This window comes from Pistacia vera, unplaced genomic scaffold, assembly GCF_008641045.1.
Source record: "Pistacia vera cultivar Batoury unplaced genomic scaffold, PisVer_v2 Contig724, whole genome shotgun sequence".
Classification (NCBI taxonomy): Eukaryota; Viridiplantae; Streptophyta; class Magnoliopsida; order Sapindales; family Anacardiaceae; genus Pistacia; species Pistacia vera.
This window is the reverse complement of record NW_022196584.1, coordinates 375277-397899: the sequence shown is the minus strand read 5'-3', so window position 1 is coordinate 397899 and position 22623 is coordinate 375277. Positions and strand designations below refer to the sequence as shown.

At 35.7% G+C, this 22623-nt stretch overlaps 3 protein-coding genes across 3 annotated transcripts; all 3 read right to left on the bottom strand.

The window, feature by feature from the left end:
- Positions 1–391: 391 nt before the first annotated feature.
- LOC116114872 (UDP-glycosyltransferase 90A1-like) lies at positions 392–2233 on the bottom strand. The gene has a single exon (XM_031401009.1). It carries the CDS (start codon positions 2052–2054, stop codon positions 657–659), a length of 1398 nt encoding a protein of 465 aa, XP_031256869.1. The 5' UTR covers positions 2055–2233; the 3' UTR covers positions 392–656.
- Positions 2234–4781: 2548 nt separating this feature from the next.
- On the bottom strand, positions 4782–5957 carry LOC116114873 (RING-H2 finger protein ATL39-like). The gene has a single exon (XM_031401010.1). The coding sequence runs from the start codon at positions 5504–5506 to the stop codon at positions 4853–4855; it is 654 nt and encodes a 217-aa protein (XP_031256870.1). The 5' UTR covers positions 5507–5957; the 3' UTR covers positions 4782–4852.
- Positions 5958–9308: 3351 nt separating this feature from the next.
- Positions 9309–12374, bottom strand: LOC116114876. The gene is made up of 6 exons (XM_031401013.1): positions 12135–12374; positions 11424–11693; positions 11190–11296; positions 10912–11044; positions 10630–10824; positions 9309–9830 (listed from the first exon to the last, which is right to left on the bottom strand). Exons 2-6 carry the CDS (start codon positions 11676–11678, stop codon positions 9546–9548), a joined length of 975 nt encoding a protein of 324 aa, XP_031256873.1. The 5' UTR covers positions 11679–11693; positions 12135–12374; the 3' UTR covers positions 9309–9545.
- Between the last annotated feature and the right edge of the window lie 10249 nt (positions 12375–22623).

Below are 22623 nucleotides of genomic sequence, written 5' to 3'. Positions count from 1 at the left end.
GATTAATAAAGGTACGCAAACTGGCTTAGATACTCAATGATTAAAAAAAAAATAATAAATAAATAAATTAACAAGAATTATCAATTATAAGAATTAAATCCTCTTAAAATGAATTTAAATTACACTTGTAACATAACGCATTAATTTTGTCTATCTCAATAACTTATTGGGCCCATAATTTATCAACTCCAGAAGTGGATCCCTAACCCTAAGTTTAAATGTCGGCTTGATAAAAATGTAGTGAGACGCATAAACAAAAATGCCATGTCGTGGATTCAACTGTATATGTGGCATTTGTTGTATAGATACAGATATAAGTCATAAAAGTGATTGTGAGATAAATCCAAACAATAAAATAGATTATATTAAGTGTAAAAACAAATAAAGATAATATATATATATTTCTTTTCTTCCATAAAACGCCAAAGGTGATAATAGTCCAAACCTCAAAGTTATTAAACATTGACAAGTTACATCTCAAACTTTGATACTATAAACAAAGAGAAACTTCGTCCTTCACTACAACAATTCAGGGTCCCTCTTCCAACTACAGTCTACAGAAATAGACAATATAACATACATTACCTCCAAAAGGCCACTCAATACTCAAGATTTAAGATTACGAAATCTTCTGATATTTTTTTCCTGCAAATTAATTACTTACGTGTCCCATTTATGATCGTCTCTAACGTACGCCAAGACGACCCTTTCTCCTCCTCCATAGCTTTCTTCGCCATCTCTGAATACTCGTTCACCCTTTTCCTGCTCTCCTTTCCCATCTCTCCTTCCATAAGTTCTTTCACCATCTTCTCCAAACCCTCCCACTTCACAAATCCTCTCACTGACCCGTTACTTGTCTCTACTCTTACCCCTATCTTTAACTCCTCCACGACCAGTCTTGCATTCAATGGCTGTTCGGCCATTATGGGCCATGCCAGAATCGGAACTGCTGCACAGATACTCTCCATCACCGAATTCCATCCGCAATGGCTCAGAAATCCTTTTACGCTTTGGTGCGTTAATATCTCCCTTTGGTCCACCCATTCTCTGACAACAATTCCTCTTTCTTTTACTCTTTCTTCAAACCCATCTTCCAGTTCTGACGCTTCTTTTCTTATCACCCACAGGAAGCTCACCTTCGACTCTTCCAACCCTTTTGCCATTTCTTTGAGTTGCTCAGGTGATATATCCGCCTGAGACCCAAATGCTACGTATAGAACTGAGCTTCTGTGTTCAAGCTTTTGGTCCAGCCACTGAATCCATGCGGGTTTCTGGTGTATATCTTGTTCATTCCTCGGTACCTCGCCGAGGCAAAGGGGGCCAACGCAGGAGACCTTGAGTTTATCCGCACGGTTCCAATAATCAACAAACGCAGGCTCAAGCTCATAAAAGCTGTTAACAATCATACCATGACTGTTTGATACCGATATGACTTGGTCCATTATTAACTCAAACTCAGGACCTTTGGGTTCACGCTCACTGAAAGGCGGACTAAAGTCATTTTTAGTAATCTTAATCCATGGGAATCCCGTCACTGTAATCAACTCATCATCAGATTCTGGCCCAGCCAGAAGCCGATTTTCACCGACACATCTCGACACACTCTGAGCATAATTTCCCATACCATAAAACGCAAACCTCGGAAAACCCAATTTTGCAGCCGACTCTAAAGTCCACCAGAGGAAGCCATCTGACACCATAAAACTAACACGTGGCAAAACCTCAAGCGCCCGTTCGAAGTCCGGCTGCATGAGCTTGGTGGCTCTGGTAAAAGGCACATAGAGCGACATGGAGGGGAGTTTATCGGTACTCTCTATACCAGCACCGATTTCAGGAACGTTTTGGGGAAATGATATGTCGACGATGGAGGCAGTGGTATTGGCAAGAGATTTGGCGATGAAGGAACGGTTGGCTGGGGTGGTGACGACGGTGACGGTGACATGTGGCCGACGGAGGAGGAGTTTAGCTAAGTGGAGGATTGGAATAGTGTGTCCTTTTGACATGAAAGGAAACAGAATCACATGCTGTGAATATTCAGAAGATGCTGAACCCATCTTGTCCTTCTGAAGTTAATTAATTTCCAGCTCTCACTCATGTATAATCTATTTTCTTGGCAGAGGCATCAACTTATAAGGACATGACCATGATAGAGGGAGGGTATTGCCGTCTTTAAAGAGGATTTTGTCTGTACGTATACAAGAGCGCAGCTGTTTATATTAATGTCTGTGTATAACAAAGCTATAGTTGTCCACATGAAACATGTTATCCCTTGTATAAATTATAGTTTGGTTTGAGTATAAAATAAGGATAAACATAGGTTTATAACCCAAAACTTTTAGACAGCTAGTAGTTGAATTCTTACATGGCAACGTACAAAGGCTGCCAAAAGTGTGAATGAAGGACACAATAATTGATCAAGCATGAGGCATGAAAAGACATATACCGTGGTCCTAGTCTTGTAAAAATGAATGGTTCTCTTAATTTCCCATTTTCATCTCTAAGTAATGGAAGCACTTTACTAGCGGAAAATCCCAACGAGTGTTCGTAGAAAACAAAATGTTGACAATAATAATAGAAGATCAAGTTGTGCACGATAACCTCCATATAAATTGTGCCTACTAATACCGGCCTCTCATTTCACATGCAAAAGCATGACTTAAGTAATGTGATTGAACTTTTGCCTGCCTATTAGGCGAGATCCATTCTTTATCTTCTGTTTGTAAAATTTTCGGTTCTTCAATTCTTTTCTTGGTGAGTCTGTCTAACTTTTTGTCCATCCTCTTTAACCTAATACCTTATACAATAATATTCTTATCATTGTACCAGTATTTTCAAAAGTTAGTTCAAACCACTGTATGATAATTAATTCATTAGCTACATATGCCTGCCTGTTTGGTTATTGTAAAGGCCCTCCACATGCATTATTCAATCTACATATTTCTATTATTTTATAACAGATACGTCTCAAAGAAATTTTAGATATTTGGTAAAAATTTTCAATAAGTTCATGTATAAGTTTTGTAGTTTGTAATATAGTTTTAAGAGCTCGAAGACAAAAGCCTTTATTAATAAACCATTGTCGGCATATAGGAACAGGACAATTGATGTCAATTTGTATACCATTCTAGAAGTAGGTTAAGCTTATAATTTTCATAATAAATCTACCGTAATATTATACTTACAATTTAATCTCATAAATTTTCTCTTATAAACCTGAGGTGACATCTCACAAATGGGTCTTGCCTGCCTATTTACAAACTAACTAATTGTGAGATGTTACGTCAGAGTTGAAAAAGAAAGTTTGTAAAATTGGGTTGTAAGTCAATCTTTATCCTAAATCTATTCTACTTGTTTTGCTTTTTTGAATTGTATTAGAGGGTACATCTCATAAGAATTAACCGAATTATAAGCACCTAGATTATATTTATGAATCCATGACCTTTTACTACACCCAACTGTTACCAAGGCGTTTGCTTTCATTCAATATGTAATATGTAATGACATGATCTAACTTTGGTTGGTTAATCAAATCTGTTCATCTCTGGTCGACAAGTACAATGGTCTTAATGATAATTTTGTGTGTATCTCACAGATGATTCTAAAAAACCTCATGAATTTTAATTAAGTTGTACAAAATCATATTTTAAAAAGGGTAAGTAATACTATATACCAAAGATTCTATTCCAACTTGTACATCTCTTAACAACTGATTTTATGGCCTTTAATCATTCTATTTTTATTTTTTTTATTTATAAGAATAAGTGATTAATTGTAATATGGTATACCTAATAACTCCGAATTCCCTACCGTTAGTCGTTAGCGAGATTACACATATTTGCTTAGGCACTTTCGATAAAAGTAGGGAGTTTAGAAATATTAGATATACCTCCATGGGTTTATTATACATTAGGAATAACTCATGGGATTTACTTTATATTATTAACCATTTAAACCTAAAAATGATATCATGTATTTCAAGTTTTTATTCCAATTTTTGCATACACTATATAAAAGTACCTTTTAAGTATACGTATATGAGCATTAATATATAAATACAAGAACGTATATAAAACAACTTTCTACTATATTACAATTACAACATTTTTGTGAGAAATGGGTGTTTTGCTTGTTCTCTCCAGATGGGATACTCATTTTTTCTGCGGGCTTCCTTGATGACTCTGCCCCTTATCATCTGCGTTCTAGGCTATGACTGGAAGTTGGGGATCTGCATTGCTTTTTGGAGCCTGCTGGACGTCTGTATTTGCTGTGTAGTTTCTCTTGTTATTTGTGCAGTTTCACTTTGCTATTGGATATAGGCCTTCTTTTGTTGCTGGTTTGGGGGTTCTTTTTGTATAGGCTTGGTCATAATGGTGGTGGGTTTTTGTTGGATTGTACATCCGTGCTCTCTCTTGTTCATTAAGCAAATGGGCTTCCTCACTATGCCCATCTTTTTTGTACTCAGATGACCAAATACTTAGGCCACCCTGTTTTGGAATCATGACGACCCAATCAAGGAACAAGAAGTCCAGAATGTAGAAACCACCAAAAACACAGTATTGTGTCATATATTATTATTAAAAATCTTCATTCCTACAGTTTGGAATGAAACACTGGCTGATTGCTTGCTTAAAGTCTCTGAGGCCAAAGCAAAGCCACTCCTGCGTTGACTATGTTAATCAAGTAATTTAGAGCTTTGTGATTATCGCACTTCATTAAATAAATGAATTTGAATTACCTAATTAATTAAGATAAAAAGAAAACCAACCATAATCAAATTAATCATATCCAACACTTGAAAAATTAATCATATTCTAATTAAAACGTTTATAACTTCAAGTAATCTCTTTTAAGTTTAAACAATAGCAACATTTGAACCCAATTGATGATCACCATGAGTCGTCCCTACAAGATTCTCTCTTGATTCATCAACGCCTCCATGATTACGATCTTCATTTTCATCGCTACTTTCTGTTGGTCTCTGGTTATTCTCTTCCATTTCAATTCTGATTTCACTCCCTTGTGAACTTTCCGTTGGCGGGCGCTCTCTAATTAACTCAATACTAATATCACTGAAACGGCTGCTTTCTTCGCCAAACCTTCGAGAATCAGCCATGCTTCGACAAATCGGACAATTAGGGTTCTTGAGAAGCCATGCATCCACACACTGAGCATGAAAGCTATGGTTACATAGCGGCAGCAGCCTGCACTTATCGCCTTTCTTGAAATTATCCAAACAAACCGCACAATCAACGGGACTACTCCCTTTACTCTTCGCTATGTAATCAAAACAAGGAAGCTTCTCGATGTCGTCTCGAGACATGCTCATGCTTCCATTGCTGCCTCTGTCAACATTTCCGCCATTTCCGAATCCTCTCCTGAACGTTCTTCCCACAACACAAATATGAATAAAAATCAAAATCCCGATTCCCAGAAACAACAACACTACTGATATGACGAGAGCCATTACCATAACCTTAGTTGCAAGATGTAAAGCTTCGTCGTTCATCACAATGAAATTCTCTTTCTGTCAATCAAATTGATCAAGATTTATCTCTTTCTCCATGTACTTCACCTAACCTACAACTTTTTCTACCTTTACCACGAACAATCAAGAGCTAGAAACACAGTCATCAAGCAAATTCAACGCATTTTGTGATGTAAAAATTCAGAAAGCAGCAAGAAAAAACGTGAAAAACATCAAGAAACTGTTGAGGCTGGAGAAGATAAAGACAAGCATTAAACAATAAAAAAACAAAAGTGGAAGCTTCTTCTCTCTCTTATAGATGCACTGAAATTCGAAGCCAATTGATAAATAAAGTGGATGACCTATATGCTCTGCTGTGGTTGGAATATTAATAATAATTTTGAGGATTAGTTGATCTCTATTATGGAGTGGGTGTGGGTAGTGATGGAAGAAGAAGCATGTTTTTAATTAGGTGGATATAATGAATCATAATTAGAAGATAGAAAATTTATTTAGACCTTTCCGTTTTATCTTCTTTCTCTGTGTGTTGTTTTTTGTGTTTATAATACTTTTGATTTTGACAATTTCAACAACTTTCTTCTTATGATAGATAGATTGAGATGTGGCTCTGTGAATAAGACAATTCTCCATTCTATTCAACCTTTGTTCGTGCTTAAACAAGCTTCATTTATTAAGACCATGCCTGCTCAATGAATCACAAAGTATTAATGGTAACCTAATTCTCAATACAAATTCTTTTTTTTTTGTCATCCTTAACAATGTCATAGACTCATAGTAAAGTGTAAACCACTACTAGATGGTCTCATGGTAAAAGTGTAAAGGAATATCTAATATAATCTTTCATATTCGAATCCTTTTGATGATAAAAGAACAAACGAATGATTTAATATGATCTCCTGAGTTAATAAGGATGGACATTGAAGTTTTTACTCAACTGATAATTCCAGAATCTCGAAAGATTAGTTAAGGTACACACTAAATAACCCAAACAACCCCGATTATAAAAAATTAAAATAAAATTAATGTCAAAGTACATAAACTTTCTCTGGCGTTGTATTTTATGTTTTTACTAATATTTTAATTAATGGAACACTATGGCATCTCAATAATTACAAAATAATTAAATTAATCCACTTAATTATGGTGGTTAATTCTACTTCTAAACAACCCATCCGAACATTCTTCTCCATAGATTGAGTAATATTCAAGTTATTTGGTATTAATTAATAATTAAAGCAAAAAGGAAGGTTGAATTTCTCCCTCAAAAAATTAATTCGATTAAGTTGGTCGGTCACCCTCACCCACTAATGTAGTCTGTTTGATGACAGCTCAAGGCACGATTTTGAGTATTTATCAAAATTATTAGGAAAAATAATTATTTAGTAGGTTGATAATTATTTTATAATTTTAAAATGAAGTTGAAGATATTTTTAAATTAATGGGTTTAGCTTAACTTAATACATTTATTATTAATTTTTCTTTTAAATTAAGTTTTTATTTAACAAATTTGTTTATTCTTAATTTCCTGAGAAACCACTACAATTGATTCAAAAATCTGTGCTGAATTTCATGTGGAATTTGATTTTTAGAATTATGACATCAATTTGTCTTCTTGCATTGAAAATTTACAATAAATTAAGGATCTTCTTTGCAAATTGTAAGTCTAAATGGAGTCTTTTATTATTTGATTAATGTTATGATTGTAGTTAATCAAATATTTTGAACATGATTTCTTTTATTAAATTGATGTTTTTGTTCATTTTACTTAAATTTAATATTTAAGATTTTACGGATTGAAATTGCCTCCTTTTCTTTGATTCTTCTTTTTTCTCCAAAAAAAAATGCTAATTGTTTTGACGACTAATGTTCACTGATACCATGATCCATACCTACAATTACATACTTTTTTTCCTCACATAACATGACATACTCATAAAATTTAAACTCGTAAGGTAATTAATTAGATTCGTGGGCGTTCTTATGAGATCCGAGTCCTTGTTTACACCGGTATTTTTAATAGTATCAAGACTATCCATTTATTTACTTAGTCCACACCTTTATTTGAATTTCCTTTTAGATAACATAAAACCTTTTAGTTGATGGGTGGATGATCAATGAAGTACGAACATGGGCTGAAAATGATGAAATTGTTGGGCCTTAAATAAAATTCAATAAATAAAGCTATTTACATAATCAGAATTAGTCTTATCTTATCAATTTAACCTTCGTACAAATCTATGAAGTTTCAAATAAAATTAAATATGATCATAAACAAAAGTCTAACACAACCAAAATAAGAATTGTTAATCTAGGAAACATAAATAATGACACTCCAATTTTTCTGTCTATTTCTTTTGAGTTTTCTGTATGCTTAGAACCCATAGAAATCAACCCCCGTTTGTTTAACTTTTCAAACTCTATTATATTCTACTATCATATCCTAAAAAGTGAAAAAACGTGTTTGTTTTAATATTGATTATTCAATTCAAAATCCAATCCAATTCTATTCAACTCAAAACATTTAACAATTACCTTTCTTAATAAAAGTTTATAAATTAACAAAAACACCCCGTCCACCCAAGTAACAGTTGCTCTCCAGCAACCACAGTTAGTCACCAACACCGGAATGACGCACGATCGATCGGATTTGATCGATCGTGCGCCGATCTAAAAGATTCCAGCTAGATCCACCATGGATTTGGCTAAAAATTATCAAGTCTGGCCACATCTAGCCGTTAACGGCTAGATAATGGGTGTTAACGATGGCTAGATTATGGCCGTAGATTTTGTCGTTTCCGGCCAAATACACAGTGGATCTAGTAGGAAAATGTCAGATTAGGGCACAACCGGCTAGATCCAGCTAGCCGTACACCATTCCAGCAACTTCCGACGATGTTGGCCTGCTGTCGACAATTGGTTGGGTGGGTGGGGGTGTTTTTGTTAGTTTATATAACTTTTATTGTGGGGGGTGTTTAGTTAAATTAACAAATGTAGGGATTAAAAATTAGTCTAAATATTTTCAGAAAATGTTTTCTAAAAATATACCAAACATATTTTCAAAATCATATCCTATAATATTTGGAATAGAATATTATTTCAAATAATGTACCAAACAAACCTGTCTATTAAAAGTAAGGAATTGACACATACATGAAATAAAGCTGAATTAGATAATCGATTAATTAACTAATATTGCGGTGTTTTCTCAATCCATTAGCATTTTTTTTGTTTTGATTATGCATCAAAAAATATTTAGATCTCATTGAAAATCAGATATATATAAATGGAAGGAGATAAGGGTGCTTTTGGAATGATATTTTGTGGTATAAAAAGAGTTTTAGTGGGACCCAAATAACACCACTCTTCTTTTTTGAAAAAATATTTTCATTATTTTTAATATATCATAAGACACGTCATATGGGAGCTTTAGATTTTGGATATAAATTTATATTTAAAGAATTTTTGAAAAAATAAAAATTGTAAAGAAGAAACTTAGTGTTAATATGTGACTGAAAATTTAAAGGTTTTAGATCCTATGTTAATTTAGTTTTACCTAATCTTTGAAGGGTTATGATTAATTATTTTAATTATTTTTTTAACCCAAAAATATAATTTTTTTACTTTTTTTATACACACATCTTTTGATAATCAAACCGACCATAAATGGGATTTTGTTATCAACGGAAACAATCTATTGATTATAATAAAAGTGCAAATTGCCGATTTCTATAAACAAAATTAAAATAGGTAGCTTGAGTGAAAGTTAAAAACATCAATAGTATAACAATTCTCTATTACTCTACCAAATGTGGGAGGCCAGAAATGAATCGTGTGCAAAGAATATCATAGGATTCCAACTCAACTAATTGCTCAACAGCAATTACAGAAAGCACAATGTTTCACTGTATTTACAAGAAAAATATTAAAAAAAAAAAAAAAAAAAAAACCAAAACCAAAGCGGCAGAAAGTAATTTTAGACGAAGCTCTCTAACGCTCATATATATCACGGTAAATGAAGATATTACTCACTAAAGCTCATACATGCCCTATATAACTTGTATCAGGAACCTATAACAATTCCCTCCCGGGCGATATTAGTCACACGAAGTACAGCTTGTGCGCTTAAGGGAGAGAGTTTGGATTGGCAGAAGTGCTCCCAAGAACCCATCTCTGGATTCTCAGATACTGTTGTAGGAGGCTGGTCATGAGATTTCTCGTATACAGTTTGCAGCTCCAAAAGAAGGGCTCTAGCAGCTTCCCTGGACTCAGGAAGCTGATCACTGAGTTGGGATGCAGCTACTTGGATCAGTTTGTCAATACCATATTCTTTAATACCTTCAATACCCTGTCAACATGAGCATAACATAATCACCATATTAGGAAGGAAAAACAACATGACAGTTGGGAACTAGTAAAAAAAGAAGGAAAGATGGCATAGGGATCACATAACACAGGCATAATATAGGATTAATAGCCACTTAAGAATCTGACATGAAACTCATTCTCTACTGGTCTACGGACTACAAAAGGCTATCGAAGCAATCCCAATATCACAAAGAAGAAAGTTGAAACAATAAACCAACCAATCAATAAATGTGATAGTGCGTATAGGACAGGGTGTGTGGAAGAGAGAGTGAGTAGACACCAAAGCAAGGCAGAACACTCTAATATCAAAATGCTGGCATAAGCAATAAGGTTATTACATCAAATGCAGAAAGAAGACAGAAACAGCAGCTGATACAAACTATATTCTAGCATCCACATATCAACTCAGTCCATTTAGCGGTTTTAGTTGAATAGGAACAGCTCAGTATAGCCGAATTCATTATTAAGCATTTAATATCTGCATCAACAACATTTCAGCATTGACTATATAAATTGTTCAACCATGGAAAAATATGGTTTATCATTTTCCCTAAGCTCTATTTTCCACAGAGATAAAGAAAGCTTTTCTCACATATGATTTACCAAGCTTTCCCTTAACTATTATCATCTCTCCAAGAACTAAACTAAATGCTATATAACAAAGTAAAGGATAAACAATTGAGTGCTCATCAATCTAGCAGGAAAAGCAAATGACTTTAAAAAACTAAAATAGTTTGAATACGGAAATTGCTGGAATGTATATAATATGGCTTCCTTACCAGGCGTGGAACACTTCGAGAAAAGCACATTGATGCCTTTGCTCGAATTCGAGGATTCCTATTTTTGAAATATGGTTGAAGTTTTGGTAACAACAATATAGGGGAAATCCAAGTAGTCATTGCTACCAAAGCCTTTTCAGCAGCCTCGCATACAAATCGTTTGTCTTGTGAAGATTTAAGAAGAAGCTGAACAAGCTGTACCATCAAATTGTGAAAATGAGTACATTAACAAAGAAACTAAATAGCAAGATGCAGCTATGAAGTTAAAGAAATCTGAATTACCAGAGGGTCCAATGAATCAATCATATGGTCATTGTATGCACTGAAAATGTCTGCAGCTGTCATAAGTGCAGTTTTACAAACAGCACTTCTTGGATTCTTGAGGGATTTCACTACGAGTGGGATCACATCTTCTCTGTTCACCAATATGATGCCAATAAATAGACTAATCAAACTAATATATAAGAAGTACCAATCAACCATATTGAAATAATAAAGAGTGAAACACATGAAAGGATTCCTTCTGAAACAAAACCATCACAGAAGACTCTCACACTTACAGCATATCAAGCAAGGATTCCTTGTGAAATATTGATAACCGACGTACGTTATTCAGTGATTCACAAACCAGAACCCAATCTTTAGAATCCAGTCCAGCTAAAAGTGTCTGAAACATGAAACAAGATACTTGAATGTATCATCAAAGGTTGATCTCCAAGTATCACAACACGTTAAGTGTATATATCAAAGGCATGTCCAATAAAAGTACACTATATAAAAATGAATTCTCGTACCTTAAGACTTGTATCAAGGTCATCTACATCACTTAAGTTCACAGATTCAATGTACTCTACTTCGGAATTACTAATCTCTACACTGGCATTCACAGTCTCACTACCATTGACATGAGTCGAAACTAAGGAGACATCAACATTTTCATTGGCACTACCAACAAAAGGTTTTGTAAAACTTCCCTTACTAGAACTTTCATTCTTCCTATCAGAAGATGTTAGTGTATTCAGATCTCTGAGGGCCGTCTCTGACATCATTACTAGGGTTAAATCCTGAAAATAAAAGGCAAAAACACATCAAAATTTGTCCTAAAAAATATCAAAGATGTAACAACGAAGTATCCAAAATCTAATTTAACCAAAATAAAAGAAGGCTAATAGGATTAATTACTCAAAAATACACATAGATCAAAATTGTTGCGCCAGTTACACTGTAAAATAATTAAATATAGAAATGAAGAACAACTGACAAATTATAATTATAAAACACAAAATCAATAAGCACACTGAGTAAAAATCAAAATCAAGCCCAAACTAACACATTGAATCTAACTAATAACAATCGTTTCGTCTCAATCAAAATTTAATCAAACAGAGATCTAATATCTCCAAAATTCGCTATAATTCACGGTGTCACAGATCGTCGAATCTCCATTAACAGCAAATGTTTGAAAGAACAAGATTCGGCGATAATCAAAGATGAAAGAACTATACCAGAAGAGGAGAAGATGAAGAGTGATCGGACGGACAGTGACGGCGTTACTCTCCAGTGAGTCTTCTTTCTGAGTGAGAAGAAAACACGTAGACTGGGCGTTAATATAAAAAAAAAGGAGAGAATTTAGAAATGGTATTATTGGTAAGTAATGTGTAACTGCCGAGAAGCTTCCAAAACGACGCTGTTTTAGTCCGACCCGGGCCGGCAAGCACGGGATCTCTTACAGAGCATGTGACCAGTGACCACCTGGTGATTGAAATTAAATATTTTGGTTGAGGTTTTTGAAATTTGGAAATGCCCGTGGGGTTGAAAGAAAACAACGAAAATGCCACTGTTTTGGGTACTGTTTTTTTCTAATTTAGATTTTGAACTGACGCTCCAACACACAGGACGAGAGAAAATGAAATTTTTGAAATGATGTTAAGTTCTATCGTTTGAAAAGGATTTATTAATTACTTTATTCATCAATTATAATTATTATTAATCATATATTAAGTGGGTAAGAAGATTTGAGCATGGTATATTAATAGTAATAGATGCAGGCGTGATTATTGATTAATATCAGCCGCCCGAATATTTTGTGAATTCATAAGATAAAGCCAAAAATAGAGCATCAAAGTAAATTATTTTAAGTAAACATCCATGTATTATTTCAGGAAAGGTAATTAGGGATTATCATTTGAAAACAAATTACAGTATTATAAAAGTAGTATTTGCTAATAGATTTTTTTTTATATATAATATATAAATATAATAAAATAATAGTTGTTTGGATGTGTATGATACGTATTAAAAAATCTTAAAAATAGATTGAATTTGTAACAAAAAATTATTAGTTAATGACAAAATATTATTCGCATAATTATATAAAGTTGGTCGTTACTTTCATGTAACTTCTAAACCATGAATTACTGTTACAAATTTAATGTAAAATTTGAAGTTGAAATTCTTTAAACTTAAAGACCAGTAAATACTCTAATCTTAAAAACCCCTAATAATAAGTAATAAATATTATCTTGCTATTTAAGAAAGAATATAGATTAAAACAACAAACCATTGATCAGAATTTAAATGTTGAGATAATAATATTTTTATTATTATTTATAGATAATATCGTCATTATAATTGTTTTTAATTAAATACAAATTAACCTTATTGTGTCATTAATGAAAATGCGATACATGAGACAATGTTTATTGCATAGTAATAAATGAAATTTTGGTGAGTTTGATTAGATAAGATTAGGTTTATATAAATAAAATAGAAGGTTAGATTGTAGTTAAATGTGCATGATTGGGAAGGACACTTGACCCGCTTATAAAGAAAAAGCTTAGAGATTTGGAAGTAACCTACCACATGGGTCATCCATGGCAGAGTTGTGTCGGTGTGCACATTTTTCAATTCAGTTATACTGTTTTAATGCAAGATAAGAGACATAATAACACATGGTCTACGTATGGTTTGGATCTCATTTTGGCTACATTTATAAGGCACTGTCACATTTTGCACGAGATCGAGCTGGCCCAACCAATTTCAAGTCCTCGATTTGGAAACCAATTAAACGCTTGTGCACATTCGACAATTCCCAAGTTAAACTATCCTCGGGTGGGTGAACCAGGCAATAAAAACTCTTAAGTTTATTATTTAAGAGGTTTTAAATTCGATTCTTTTATCACACACAAAACAAAAAAATGAGAATAATTTTCACAAGTTTCATAGTATGCACCAAAAAATATTGTGAGACCAAATTTTGGTCAAAAGAATAATATCTTTATACGTTGTGACTATTATTTTTATCTTGCTCATTTCATGATTCTATTAGTCACAATGTAGTAAAATTTTAATAATATGATTATAAAATTATTGTAATTAATATTTTCGATATTTTTTTTCTAATTGCTTTTATAGATTGTTCACATCTTTTTTAATTGGTATCAACTTTTTACACTTGGAAGGACATTGATACTTTCAACTATATTATATTTCATTAAACGAGGTAAGTTCGGTAATCTAGGCATTAATTACTTTATTTTTCGAGCCATTATCTTAGCCTTAATTTATTCTATCTGGAGCTGTAAAATGTATATGGCACTTAAATGCTACGAATAAGATAAGTTTTGTTGATAAATCCACCAAAACATTTTCTTTAACCTCAAGTTATTTTATTTTAAGATACTTAGGGCTGGGCTGGTAGATTATTTGGAAAATGTTATTATGAAAAACTGTTTTAAGTTGAGTTGAGTTGAGTTGAGTTGGATTAAATCGAATAGGATTAGATTATGAAAATATGTTTGGTAAAATATCTTAAAATTATATCAAAGTTAGATAAAATATTAGAATAGTTGTTTGGTACATTTTTTTTTAAAGTTTTTAAGGCATAATAGTTGTTTGATACATTTTCTGAAAAGATTTATTATTTTTTTTAACCTCCTACATTTATTAATTTAGTTAAACAACCAAACAATAAAAGTTTAAAAGTTAACTGAAGTACTCCAGCCACCCAAAAAGACAGTCGACCGCGGCCTCCACCGTTAGACGGTAGTCAACGGTCGCTGGAATAGTGCACGACCAGCTGGATTTGGTCGATCGTGCATCGATATGACTGTTTTCTGTTATATCCATGATGGATCTGGCCGAAAATGGGATCTAGCCGGTCGTGTGTCGTTTTAGCCATCTCGGTCGGTGGTGGTTGCTGACAGGCAATTGTGGTCTTGGGTGGATTAATTTTAGATTAAAAGGACAAAAAAATGAGAAGGAGAGAAAGAAAAATAATGTTTTAAGTTGAATAAAGTTGGATAGAAAAATGTTTTAAGTTGAATAGAGTTGGATAATTTGAAAACAAGTCTCGCCCTCTTTTTATTTTTAGACAAAAAAAAATGTCATTTGATGTTTATTAATTTTCATAATAATGATCCCAATAAGTAAACAAAACACATATTCTATTTTTTAATCCAAATAGGATAACAGAATAATAATTCAGAATAGTATAAAAACTAGGGCTTAATTTCTCCCCTTAATTTATTCATTTTTTTTGTTGGTAACTTTTTCTTTTAAAAATAATGCAATGTATTTTTACGCTTTATTAACTAATAATATATTTGTATAATTATGGTTTTACTCGTTTTATTTTTGGATTTGAAATTTTTATTTACTATAATATATATAATTTCTTCAAAATTAAATATTTATTTATCAATAAATATATATTTTACTTATCAGTATATATATATATATATTAACATTTACAGATTCACAACTGTTGATACAGAAATTTGCACTAACCAGAGAATTTTGATCGACCTTGATGGGACCAGAATGGACGTGTGCGTGATTACAGGTAATCAACGATAAACAAATATTAAGTGCAATAAAATAAATGACAATGAGAATTTTTAAAGTGGTTCGGCGAGATAAACTCTTGAGCCCATGTCCACTGTTTTTTGTATTTGCTATGAGAACTTACAATGAGAATTCTGTGTCAAAGTCGTAACCCCTTTTTCATCATTTGTGGAGGTTTATATACAAGGTTTGTACAAAAGAAAGAGCGAAATTAAAGGAATTACAATTGATCTGAACTGCAATTCCGATATTATCACGATTTGGCGCTGTGATCACATAGAGATTGATGTTGATTTGGTCATTCCCGCAACATCTAGGATTTGAAAATATCTGGGAATTGATTGAATGATCATTCACATCGATGACAAGGGCGAAGTAGAGCTTCTCCATCTCAGGGTACCTCGTTTTCGCATCGAGCAGTCTTTTGCTCACATAGTATAATGGCCATTGCACTCCTCCTTCCTCGCGTACCAATGTCACAGTAATAGTAGACTTTGATACCGATAAATACAATAACAATGGCTCGCCCTGGATGGGCTTTGACAAAAAAAGCGATTGTCCCACATGTTTTTTCAGCTCCTGGAAGGCTCTCTCACACTGCTCTGTCCACTTGAAGTCTTTCTTTCCTTTCAGGGTCTAAAAAAATGGTAAGCATCTGTCTGTGGCTCGAGAAACAAATCTACTGAGTGCGACCACATGCCTTATCAAGCTTTGTACCTGTTTTAAGCTGGTTAGGCTTTTTATATCGAGCAGGGTTTGAATCTTCTCTAGGTTGACTTCTACACCCCGTTGGTTCACAAGGAAACCTAGGAATTTTCCTGAGCTTACCTCGAAAGCACACTTTAAAGGGTTTAGCTTCATTTGGTATTTTCTGAGGATGTCAAACATTTCCTCCAGATGCTCAATGTAGCTTTCTACGACCTTAGACTTGACGAACATGTCATCAATGTACACCTCCATGGTCTTGCCGATTTGGTCGGTAAACATTTTGTTCACCAAGCGCTAATAGATCGCCCCAGCATTTTTGAGGCCAAATGACATAACCCTGTAACAATAAATTATACGGTCAGTAATAAAAAAGGTACGCTCTTCATCGGGTTTGTACATCGGGATTTGGTTATATCTCGAGTATGCATCCATGAAGCTAAGTAGAGCATTCTTGGCTGTTGTATCTACTAGCTGGTCGATTCGTGGTAACGGAAAACTATCTATGGGACAGGCTTTGTTCACATCTGTGAAGTTGATGCAAATCCACCACTTGTCATTTAACTTTTTGACCAGGATCGGGTTGGCAAGCTAGTCTGGGCATTTGACTTCTCTGATGAAATTGATTTTCAAGAGTTTTTCAACTTCATCTTTGAGTGCTTGTGAGCGCTCTGCATCTATAGATATTCTTTTTTGTCTTATGAGCTGAGCCTTAGGGTCGAGATTCAACCTGTGGCACATTACCTCGGTGTTGATCCCCACCATATCTGCATGCATCCATGTGAACACGTTGAGGTTTTTCTTTAGGAACCTCGCCAAATTATCGGCCATTTCTCTACTCAAATTGTTGTCGATCTACAGTACATGAGTTAGATCTTCCTCGTTGACACTTATTTCTCGCAGCTCTTCTGTCGACTATGCTGCGGGTTCTTCTCTATAGATGCGAGGATCTATTGTATCCTCGAGTGGTCTGGGGTTTGGCTTGGATTCTACTATAACCATTGTTCTCGGGAGCAAGCACTTTTATGGTATGTGTATGGCTCGGTTGTAACATTCCCAAGATTTTTTTCTGCAGCTCCTGATCGTCGCGACCCCCCTAGGAGTCGGAAACCTCATTGCTTGGCAGCGGACCGATGTGACTGCGCTCAAGTCATCCAAGATCGGCCTTCCGAGGACGATATTGTACGAGATAGGGTAGTTTACCACTAAAAACTCAGTCATCACTGTCCTGATCTTGGGCTCCGTCCCCAAGTCATGGGGGGGTCGATCGTCCCCTTGGGAACTATGCTGTCCCTGGTAAATCCATAGAGAGACAAAGGGCATGCCCTTAGATCCCTCTCTGTGAACCTCATTCCTCGAAAAGCTCTTAGGAAAATGATGATTGTTGCGTTCCCATTGTCGACCATCACCATTTGTACTCAGACATTATCAATTCTAGCTACGATTACAATTGCGTCTTGATTGTGGCGAGGGCATTTCTTGCATTCCTCGATCGTGAACCCTATTACCTTGCTTTCCTGTCTGGGTCGCTTGGGTGGCTTCTGTTCACAGCTCATTGTCCAGGGAACTGAGTCTGTCCTTGCCTCACGAGCATATTGCTCGCGAGCATGACTTGAGCTCCCTACTATGTCGGGCCCACCATATATCATGCCTACCCAGACTTTGTTGTTGGTGTTTGGTAGGGCTTGTTGGACCTGATTCTGGGCTTGGTTTTGGTCCTGGTTTATGATCTGGTTGTTTTGCTTGCTTGGATTTTTGCGAGCTGATGCCGTCTTAAGGAATTCCTTTAAGTGGTCCATTCTTATCAAGTCTTCAATAGCATCTTTCAAAGCTCGGCACTCATTTGTGTTGTGCTTAACATTTCGGTGGTATCGACAATATTTTTTTCGATCTCTTCTGCCCGGAGCCCCGCTCATTCTTTTTGGAGCGGGCAGTCTCTTCGCCTCACGGGAGCTTCGTAGATGTGGGTGATGTCTTGAGTGAGGGAGGGTGTATTCTGCGTACTGCTGCCAGCAAGCTTTTTACCCATTGGTGCTTTACAGCCATCTGGTAGAACTTGGCTAGGCTTACATGATCTTCACTTTGGAGCTCTTTCCACAGCTTCGTGTTCAGTCTGATCCCTACAATCAATAAAGTTCGGATGGACTCCTCGGGTGCATCTGCAACCTTTGCCTGTTTGTTCTAGAACCTCGTCAAGTACGAGGTTAATGTTTTGTCTCTCCCTGACGAATGTTGCTCAAGTAGCTAAGCGACATTGCGAATGCCTCCTTGCTTGAAATTGCTGTAAATACAGTAAGGAGAATTGTTGCCAGGAGTTGATAGAGTTCGCCTTGAGCCTCTTATACCACTTCTTGGCATCCCCTATTATTGTGACTGTGAAGCACCTGCACTTCACCAAATCAGAGATTTGGTGCAGCTCCATCAGGTCGTTAAAATTATCAAGGTGGTCTCTTGGGTCCCCTCTTCCATCGAACTTACTTTCTGGTGCCATGAATCCTTGCAGAAGTGAGGCTTGGCGAACTTCCTTTATGAATGGGGAACTTACTATTTCCTCAGTCATGCCATTCTAGCGGGCTTTCAGATCGTCGAGTATTCTCTGTACACGATCTAAGTCTTCGTTGTGGTTGCCCTGGCTGGCTTTGTTTAGCCTCACTTCGAGCAAATGAGTTCGCAAATAAGTCGCTTGCGAAACTCTCATTTTGTGCAGATTGATGCGCAAAGTTGAGTCATGATGGCTAGGCTGATAAGTGCTGTCATGCTCATTGGTTCGTTGCTCGCGACGTCTGTTATAAATGGAACATCGGTCATTGCCAGATTGGCGCACATGGCTCGTCTCCCTAGTTGGCAGGGATCGATCTTGTCTTGGGCATGAGTTAATACCGGCACGATGACACTGGGCTTATCGCCAAGCGTCTTGGGGATGATTGTTGTCTTCACTCTCCCCCAGTGGTTGTTTTCCCGGCCGCCTCCTGGGTTAGTTTGCCATTGGGACTCGCGCTCGTGAGCGAAGTGCAGTTTGCGATGTCGGGGGTATTGGTTGCCTCTTGGCGCCGATGAATCAGACTGACCGTCTGTAGAATTCATACCTGTTAGGGTGGTGCTGGTGAAGCGCGACTGGTTAAGATTCTAGGTAGGTAATTGTTGATTCCTTAGCTCAGCCATGTTTTGTTGCACCGCCTGTGCAACCATCGTTCTGATCATTTCCACCAGTTGGGCGTTTTTGAGGTTTGACGTCCCTGCCTCCTGGTTATTCGCAACATGCTGAGTTGGCAGCATGGGTGGTCGGCATCCAGTAGCGTCCTGTTGTACCTCCTGATGAGTGGTTTCCACATTCTCAAGGTTTCAGGTGGTGGTCTTTGATTTAGTGCATTATGGGCTTGGATTGGGTAGATTATCGCGAATGTTCGTAGAAATTGCTGTGATGCTGGCGAAGAGCCCTCCTTCTAGCGCCAAAATGTTGATACAGAAATCTGCACCAACCAGAGAATTTTGATTGACTTTGATGGGACCAGAATGGATGTGCGCGTGATTACAGGTAATCAGCGATAGACGAATATTAAGTGCAATAAAATGAATGACAAAGAGAATTTTTTAAGTGGTTCGGCGAGGTAAACTCTTGAGCCTACGTCTATTGTTTTTTGTATTTGCTGTGAGAGCTTACAATGAGAATTCTGTGTCAAAGTTGTAACCCCTTTGTCATCATTTGTGGGGGTTTATATACAAGGTTTGTACAAAGGAAAGAGCGAAAATAAAAGGGATTACAATTGATCTAAACTGCAGTTCTGATATTCTCGCGATTCGGCGTTGTGATCGTGTAGAGATTGATGTTGATTTGGTCATTCCCGCAATATCTGGGATCTGAAGATATCTAGGAATTAATTGAATGATCATTCGCATTATTCGCAATTAGCTTATACTAGGTCGAGCTATGTGTTGATGAGCTTGTGCTGGGTCGGATAACCGGTGGAGTTGGACTGGTCCTAGGTCGAGCTATATCCTTACGGTGGCCCGAGCTTGATGAACAAATCACACAAAACAACAACAATATATTTATAAGAACTAAGTATTTATCTAACATAATATAATGTTAAAAATAAAGTATAAGAAAAAAAACTTCAAAATCATGAAAATTACAATCAATAAAAGTCAACAGTGATAGAAACCAGACGTTGTTTGTGATATTGTATTAGAATTTATTAGTAACCATGAAGAAAGAAAAGAAAAAAGAGACACAATTTATGAATGGTGACGAAATTCGACCAACATAGACAAAAGCTCGATTAATGAAAATGATTATTATTTATTATTTAACATATTGAAGGACAAATATTTTAACGGTACCAATAGTGCACATTTACTAATTATTTTTGGAGCAAAAGTGTCAAGTGTGTAAGGTTTTTTGAATAATCAAGTAACGCTTAAATATTTCAATAAAACTACGGACACTGGGGTTTTTACATCGAAAGTATGTATCAGTCTACTTGTCTCCCTGACTCACACTAACATTTCAGACGTGTGATTAAATAATAAATATTTTTCTAGTGAACGACCGTCCATCAAATATGGATGACAGTTCACTTATATGGACTTCTGTCCATATTATATGGACAGGGATCCATTTATTATAGAAGATCGTCCTCATTTAAAGGACGTCCGTCCATAAGTAAAATAGAATAATTTTTTTTTATAAAAATTAGGGATGACCGTTTATCCGTTAATTTGAACGGACATCCTTTAACCAAAATATGAAAATAAAAAAAAAAACTTTGAGGACGGCCGTCCCTTACGGTTGGTTTTCTTTTGGACGGGCGTCCTAAATGAATGGACGCCCATCCATTCCTTCAACTTTTAAAAACAGCCAATTGGATCTCATTTGCTTTAACTGTGTAAATGAATGAGATCCAATTGGCTGGACTTTAACCTTTGCTCAAAAACTCAAAGCTTTCCATTTCCTTTCTCTCCACTTTCAAGCCATTAAGCTCTCTCTCTCTCTCTCTCTCTCTCTCTCTCTCTTTGCGACATGGCTGCAAAACCAGCTGAAGAAACTTTACAGCCACTGAAATACCAGGTGAGTTGTATCTCCTTGTATTGCTAAAAAATTTCTAAAGGTGTTCCATTGTTCCACTTTTTAGTTTCTCCATGCGGGCTTGAAGTCCAGATAACGCCTTCTCATCCATGGTTAGAAGAACCGCACCCTGTACAGCATTCTCTACACCAGGGTGGTCTGATGAACGATGCTGACTCGAGATTCCATGATTTAAATTATCGTTCATGTTTATTAAAGGCCTGCTTCCAGCTTCTGGGTTCCCAGCAGCTGCAGCCAATTGCATGCTCTTCATCCTTTCTCTAATGGCATCTAATGTCCCCGTGGTCACTGCAGCTTCAATGATGATTTCCACTGTTAAGTTTGTTTTAACTAAATGAACTGAGAAAAAATTGAAAAAGCAAAAGCGAATTGTACGTTACATCCGTATCTCTCATTTCGTTGATCACCCAAAGAATTCTCGTCAGCAAATACTCAGGTTCAATTTCTTCAAAACGAAAGCCAAAATCCAGCTTAACCTGCTGGGGTGCATTCAACAAATCGAATACTCTGTGCACATTGAAAACAAAATTTAGTAAAGCAAACCCTCTAAATGATGTTAAAATGGGAAAAGTGACTGAAAGCAGCAAAGCTGAAACCATTTATCATCAGATCATTTATTACAAGCTCAAAGATATCTTGCAGAAGCTTCACAACATTATCACGTTGATTTTCATTTCCCTCAAACAATATCATAGAAAATCTGATTAGACTCACGAATAGTTGAAGTCGGTAGCGGAGGCGTTGAAGTTGGTGATAGTTGAAGAAGAAGGAAGAATTTACAGAGAGAAAGCAAAGGAATTGGCGCGTTGAAGTTTTTGTTTTGTAAAACCAAAATAATGGACGGGCGTCCATTCCCCCAAATGTAAGGGACGCTCGTCCACAATTTGTAGACGGCGTCCCCAATTTTTTTTTTTTTTTTTATTTTGATTAAGGATGAGCGTCCCTTATTTGTGGATACCCGTCCAAAATTAATAGACGACCATCCATAAAAGATGAACGGCCGTCCCTAAATATTTTTTAATTTTTATAAAAATATTTTATTCTATTTTACTTATGGGGGATGCCCGTCCGTAATAAATAGATGTCTGTCCATATAATATGGACGAGAGTCCATGTAAGTGAACGGCCGTCCATATTTGATGGACGGCCGTTCATTAGAAAAATATTTAATAACGCGTCTGAATTGTTGGTGTGAGTCAAGGGACACGTAAGCCGGTACATATTTTCGATGTAAAATTGCTGGTGTCCGTAGCTTTATTGTAAATATTTTGTTTGTTGATTATTGTAATAAATACATTAGTAAAGGATAACTCATTTTTTTTGTAATTTTTAATCAACTATGAAAAATAAGAGGTGTG